At 48.1% G+C, this 7,500-nt stretch overlaps 1 protein-coding gene across 2 annotated transcripts in view; it reads right to left on the minus strand.

Moving 5' to 3' along the window:
- Positions 1–7,500, minus strand: part of triobpb (TRIO and F-actin binding protein b) — a 13,626-nt gene that overhangs the window by 1,380 nt on the left and 4,746 nt on the right. For both annotated transcript variants that reach the window (XM_060865205.1, XM_060865206.1), the window contains 11 exons: positions 6,356–6,424; positions 5,282–5,371; positions 4,703–4,812; positions 4,242–4,614; positions 3,037–3,265; positions 2,618–2,729; positions 1,455–1,614; positions 1,245–1,361; positions 794–880; positions 542–710; positions 1–442 (listed from right to left, as the gene is read on the minus strand). The exon at positions 1–442 is cut by the window's left edge and continues 1,380 nt beyond it. In XM_060865205.1, coding sequence (XP_060721188.1) covers positions 555–710; positions 794–880; positions 1,245–1,361; positions 1,455–1,614; positions 2,618–2,729; positions 3,037–3,265; positions 4,242–4,614; positions 4,703–4,812; positions 5,282–5,371; positions 6,356–6,424 — 1,503 coding nt within the window. In that variant the 3' untranslated portion in view covers positions 1–442; positions 542–554. The remainder of the gene's footprint in view (positions 443–541; positions 711–793; positions 881–1,244; positions 1,362–1,454; positions 1,615–2,617; positions 2,730–3,036; positions 3,266–4,241; positions 4,615–4,702; positions 4,813–5,281; positions 5,372–6,355; positions 6,425–7,500) is intronic.

Raw genomic sequence — 7,500 nt, forward strand, 5'->3', positions numbered from 1 at the left:
TCTGGTCCCAGAGAGAAAATAGTCCAGATCAGTCCATTTTTTAGATTCAGGATCACAAGATTGTCACACACACACACACACACACACACACACACACACACACACACACACACGCACTCACACATGCACACACACCCACACGTGCGCGCACACACGCGCTCACAAACGTGCGCACAAACGTGCGCACACAAACGCGCACACATTTACACACACACACGTACATGCACGCACGCACACACACACACACACGCACTCACACACGCACACACACCCACACGTGCGCGCACACACACGCACACACAAACGTGCGCACACACACGCGCACACTTATTTACACACGCAAACAGATTGAACCCATCCAGTGTATCATAGTTGACTCTGCTCCTGATTGGCTGACGCAATTAAAAAAAGGCACATGGTCTTCCTGGCTCTTCCCTTTCAACTGAAACACACACACAGGTTTAATAAGGATTTTATATAATAACATGACAGAAACTGATCGGGGGTTGAGTGTGTGTGTGTGTGTGTGTGTATTCATTACCCATACGAGTGTGTTAGATGCTGTTGTGCAGTCCCCGCTCCTCCTGCAGGGCGGCGACGGCGAGTCGCAGATGTTCTCGAAGTGTCTGAACCTCTTTTTCACTCCTTTCCTTCATCACCTTCAGTTCTTCACAAACATCTTGATACTGCACACACACACTCTGCTTCTCCTATACACACACACACACTTTGTAAGCATGTTAATGTGTAAAAAAGGTGCACTGTTGCAATAATGACATAATACACACAGTACCGTATTGAGGAACTGCACTTCATTCCTTAAACAAGTGATCTCTTTGTGCAAGTACTCCAACTCATTGTGCTTCACTCTCAGAAGCACCTGAAACACACACACACACACACACACACACACACACACACACACACACAGGGGGATTAATGAGGTACAGCTGCAGCTATGTTCAAATTAAAGTGCACATTTATTAAAATAATTATCATCTTGTTATGACCCAGTAACTCACACCAAGGTAATAATTTTGAACACGTTTCTCTGTATGTACACTAAAGAAGAGGGAATTACAGTAGATATAGACTGAAAAAGAACAGGACCAAGAACTGATCCATGAGGGACACCATGAGTGACAGGAGAAGTTAGCAGGATGTATTGTAGACTTTAAAGCAGTAATATTGACTCATGGATACTAAGCTGTATGAGGAATATAATAAAGCACTTGATTACTGACCTCCAGTTCACACACTGATCTCCCCTTGTTGCTGTCGAGGATGACGTCCTCTGACCTCTGACCTGTGACAAATGAGCGCATGCGCCGGATCTCCTCTGTCAACCGAGACTGAAGATCCTACAGAGAGAATAAGGGAAGTGTTATTAACAAGACCCACAATGTCACCTTCACTACCCTATTTATATTTCTCTTCATCTCTCTGTCCATCACCTGGTTTTGTCTGCGCAGTTGCTCCATCTCTCTCTCCTTCATGCTGATCTGTCGTTCTTTCTCGCCATTGTTCTGCTGTTCTCTGTTGAGTTCCAGGCATTTCTGAGAGTAGCGTTCTGATAAACCTTCCAGCTCCCTCTTCAGAGACATGAGCTCCTGCCTGCACACACACACACAGAGACACACACACAGAGACACACACACAGAGACACACACAGACACACACAGACACACACACACATACAGACACACACAGACACACACACAGACACAGACACACACACATACAGACACACACAGACACACACACAGACACACACACAGACACACACAGACACACACACAGACACACACACAGACACACACACAGAGACACAGACACACACATAGACACACACACAGACACACACAGACACACACACAGAGACACAGACACACACACAGACACACACACAGAGACAGAGACACAGACACACACACAGACACACACACAGACACACACACAGACACACACACACACAGACACACACAGACACACACAGACACACACACACACAGACACACACACAGACACACACACAGAGACACACACAGAGACACAGACACACACACACACACACACAGAGACACACACACACAGACACTCTTTAGGTTTGTATACTCACAGGCCAATTCCACTACAAACATCATACATAAAAGATCTGTGTGTGTGTCTGTGTGTACTCGCCGTTGCTGGTCTCAGACACTGTGTGTGTGTCTGTCTCTGTGTGTGTGTGTCCATGTGTGTGTGTCTGTGTGTGTACTCACCGTTGCTGGTCTCAGACACTGTGTGTGTCTGTGTGTGTATCTGCGTGTGTGTGTGTCTGTGTGTGTGCATTTGTGTACTCACCGTTGCTGGTCTCGGACACTGTGTGTGTCTCTGTGTGTGTGTGTGTGTCTGTGTGTGTGTGTGTGTGTGTGTGTGTGTACTCACCGTTGCTGGTCTCGGACACTGTGTGTGTGTCTCTCTGTGTGTGTGTGTGTGTGTGTGTGTGTGTGTGTGTGTGTGTGTGTGTGTGTGTCTGTGTGTGTGTGTGTGTGTGTGTGTGTGTGTGTGTGTGTGTGTGTCTGTGTGTGTGTGTGTGTGTGTGTGTGTGTGTGTGTGTGTGTGTGTGTGTACTCACCGTTGCTGGTCTCGGACACTGTGTGTGCCAGCTGTTTGTGTTGTAAGGTGTTTAGCTTTCTGCACTTCTCTCTCCAATTCTTCTTTATGGGATTTTTTTAGAGCCTCCATCGCTGAAAAACACAACGCAACATTTTCTGCTGATCCAGACTCAGGAGAAGAGACAAGGCTGAACACATCCAGTATGAAGAGATGGATGGAGAGAAGGACACACAGAGATGCAGAAGCAGATACAGAAGCTAGGACAGACCCAGACCATAAAAAGAACCAGAAAGAGAAGCAGAACTTAAAGCAGAGGCTGAAATAAAACACACACACACACAGAAACAGAGGAACACTTTGAAAGAGGCAGAACCACAAAGAGACTGTGGTTGTGTGTGTGTGTGTGTGTGTGTGTGTGTGTGTGCTATGTTATCTCACCATGAGCCGTAGCTTGAGTCTCTTCATTCAATAGTCTCAGTTTCTCTCTCTCCATTTCTATCATCTGGCGTTCATGTTTCCTCTGCTGTTCCTCCAGCGCGTGTCTGTGAGCACACTCCATCTGTTCCAAACTCACACTGCAACATACACACCCCCCACCCTCACACCCCTGCACACACACACCCCCTTCACCCCGCACACACTCTGCCTGCTGTGTCAGAGATGCCACCTGTTGGACAGAGAGAGAGGGACACACAGTAAAGCTCACTGAACTGAACGAGGGAACAGAGAGAACACACTTAACCTTCTCCACTACACAGACACCACTCAGGATCTGGGTCTGGGTCTGAAACCTCCTGGTTTTATTCACATAATCATCCTGTAACCATCTTGTTCTGCCTCTCTATCTGAATATGGTTCAATGATTTCAGAGCTTTGTCTTGTGCAATACTGAGATTATGAATTACAGTTGCATAAGCACTAGGATTGGATATTTGGGGACAAATGTATAAGTATTCACCAAAACATTCTGTGATACATGACAGAAGTCTGTAAGATGCAGAGTGACCTGTAGTCAGATGGAGCTGGAATCTGGTCTACATCTACGTCTTATTTATATGTCTGCAAGCAGAGGTTTGGCTGGACACGGTTCTCATCACTAAACTAGGAGACTACTAACCCCATATAGATCCTTAACCAAAGCTTAACCTTCAGGTACTTGTTATGGGTCAGGTTTTGTTTTCACCTTTCTGGAAGCAGAACCAGACCCAACACCAACCCAGTGGAAAAGGTTTATCAGAGTGGAGCACTGATGTAATAAAAAAACAAAGAACTCTGAAATCACACAGACACAGACACACACACTCACACACACTCACTCACTCACACTCACACACTCATTCACTCACACACACTCATTCACTCACACACACTCATTCACTCACACACACTCATTCACTCACACAGACACACACAGGCACACAAAGACGCACACAAAGACACACACAGACACACACACTCACACACACACACAGCTTTGTCAGATATGCAGACACATTCCTACATTTACTACACTATGTTAACAGACACAGCAGCACTCTGTGAGCAGCTCTAACACATGCACCTACTGCCACACACACCAGATGAATTATTTAATTTGCAAAATGAAACATTGCAAATTTAAAAAAATCATCTGCACGCTCTACCTCCCTCTGCAGCGATCCCAATGCAGACAGTGACACCGTTGGTTTGAGAGGCAGACGCTCAAACTCCTCCCACTTCTTCTCGATCTCCTCCTCTAATTGTTTCTGTTCTGGAGTTTTCCCCGGCCACTTGCGCGATGTCACAGATTCCCGCTGCACGCTACGGCTCTTGTCCTCATGACCCTGGCCGTGCTCTCGCACCTGCCCTTCCCCTGCCTCTCTCTGATTGGTTGGGGCAGAAAGAGTGGGTGTGGCTACAGGAGAGAGCTCAACATAATCAAATCTGCGCTGGGTGTGAGCAGGAGTGGAGGAGGTTTCTGACTGGCGACGAGATGACTGGTGACGGTCTTCTTTATCACTACTGCTGTCTGGAAGTCTGGAGGAGACATGAAGATGACACCATAAATGTGTGTGTGTGTGTGTGTGTGTGTGTGTGTGTGTGTGTGTGTGTGCACCTTACTCACTGTGTAAGATCTGGTGTAATGCTCGGTCGGATGTTTTTCCTCAAAACCTCAATCCAGTTCCTCCGGATTCCCGCAGTCATAGCTGAGAGAGTGAACACACCACTCGCCGTCTGAGAGACACATAAACCAGAGAGAGAGAGAGACACAGACAGCGGAGAGAGAGAGAGAGAGAGAGAGAGAGAGAGAGAGAGAGAGAGCAGGACAGACAGAAAAACAATGTTTCTATGTGCACAAGCAGCTGCAAAGTGTATTATAATTGTTAATGAGTCAATGCATAAGTGACATGAATAAGGGAAAGGAATAAAAGGTAAAAGGTATAAAGTTATGAGCAAACAAATGTGAATATGTTTAATTACAAGCGGATAAGTGAGTGTGTGAAAATATGTTAAGGATAACGAGTGAATAAACAGAATAACTGGAAAAAATGAGTGAATGGATGAGTGTAAGAAGTGAATGAGTGAATAAATAAAGATGATTAATAAATGATAGAATAACTGTATGACTTATTGTGAGGATTGAAGGAATAAGTGAGTGAACTAAGAGTGAACAAAATAAAGGAATGAACGAGGGTTTAGTCACCTGTATCTGAAAGCCATAGTTTTTCTCCACATCAAACTCAGAGACTTTCAAACATGAGCGCAGATCGATCTCCCCATCTAACTCATCTTTCTGTGGCAGTAAGAGAGAGACAGTCAGAGAGACGGACAGGGAGACGGACAGGGAGACGGACAGGGAGACGGACAGGGAGACGGACAGGGAGACGGACAGGGAGACGGACAGAGAGACGGTCAGGGAGACAGTCAGGGAGACAGTCAGGGAGACAGACAGGGAGACAGACAGGGAGACAGACAGAGAGACAGACAGAGAGACGGACAGGGAGACGGACAGGGAGACGGACAGGGAGACGGACAGGGAGACGGACAGAGAGACGGACAGGGAGACGGACAGGGAGACGGACAGAGAGACGGACAGAGAGACGGACAGAGAGACGGACAGAGAGACGGACAGAGAGACGGACAGAGAGACAGTCAGAGAGACAGTCAGGGAGACAGTCAGGGAGACAGACAGAGAGACAGACAGGGAGACAGACAGAGAGACAGACAGGGAGACAGACAGAGAGACAGACAGAGAGACAGACAGAGAGACAGACAGAGAGACAGACAGGGAGACAGTCAGGGAGACAGTCAGAGAGACGGACAGGGAGACGGACAGAGAGACGGACAGAGAGACGGACAGAGAGACGGACAGAGAGACGGACAGAGAGACAGTCAGAGAGACAGTCAGGGAGACAGTCAGGGAGACAGACAGAGAGACAGACAGGGAGACAGACAGAGAGACAGACAGGGAGACAGTCAGAGAGACAGACAGGCCATTACACCAGTGCACTAATAATGTTCATTAGAAACTAATAATATAGTAATAATACAGTTAAATAAAAGATAATTACAACTCAGAATAAATTATTAGAGAAAGTTATTTAATAGTTATTAATAATAATTATCAGACTATTAAAGACACATTTTCCAAATAAAACAAAACAGAACTAAATCTATATGTCATGTCATACTGGGTATGGTTTAACTACATGGTATATCACACACACACACACACACACACAAACACACACACACACACACACACACACACACACACCTCCTCAGCTCCAGAGTCTCTGTAGTATTTCAGTCCAGCATCCGTCAGCACAAACCAGTGCTTCTTCCACTGTACACACACACACACACACACACACACACATTTATTTAATTACATGAGCACAAAATTTTAATACACACGCACGTGAGCACGCACTTGAGCGCACCCCCACACACACGTGAGCGCACCCCCACACACACGTGAGCACACACACACACGTGAGCACACACACACACACGAGCGCACACACACACACACACGAGCGCACACACACACACGCGCGCACACACACACGAGCGCACACACACACGAGCGCACACACACACGAGCGCACACACACACGAGCGCACACACACACGTGAGCGCCCACACACACACGTGAGCGCGCACACACACACACGAGCACACGCACACACGAGCACACGCACACACGAGCACACACGTGAGCGCACACACACAAGCACACGCACACACGAGCACACACGTGAGCGCACACCCACACACACGTGAGCGCGCACACACAAGCACACGCACACACGAGCACACACGTGAGCGCACACCCACACACACGTGAGCGCGCACACACACGTGAGCGCACACACACACGTGAGCGCACACACACACGTGAGCGTCCACACTCACACACGAGCGCACACACACACGAGCGCACACACACACACGAGCGCACGCACACACACACGAGCGCACACACACACGAGCGCACACACACACACGTGAGCGCACACACACACACGTGAGTGCACACACACACACGTGAGCGCACACACACACGAGCGCACACACAGGTGAGCGCACACACACGTGAGCGCACACACACGTGAGCGCACACACACGTGAGCGCACACACACGTAAGCGCACACACTCACACACACACACACACACACACACAAGCACACACGTGAGCGCACACACTCACACGTGAGCGCACACTCACACGTGAGCGCACACTCACACGTGAGCGCACACTCACACGTGAGCGCACACACACACACGTGAGCACACACACACACACGAGTGCACACACACACACACACACGAGTGCACACACACACACACGAGTGCACACACACACACACACGAGCGCACACACACACACACACACGAGCGCACACACACACACACG

This window comes from Tachysurus vachellii, chromosome 3, assembly GCF_030014155.1.
Source record: "Tachysurus vachellii isolate PV-2020 chromosome 3, HZAU_Pvac_v1, whole genome shotgun sequence".
Taxonomy (NCBI): Eukaryota; Metazoa; Chordata; class Actinopteri; order Siluriformes; family Bagridae; genus Tachysurus; species Tachysurus vachellii.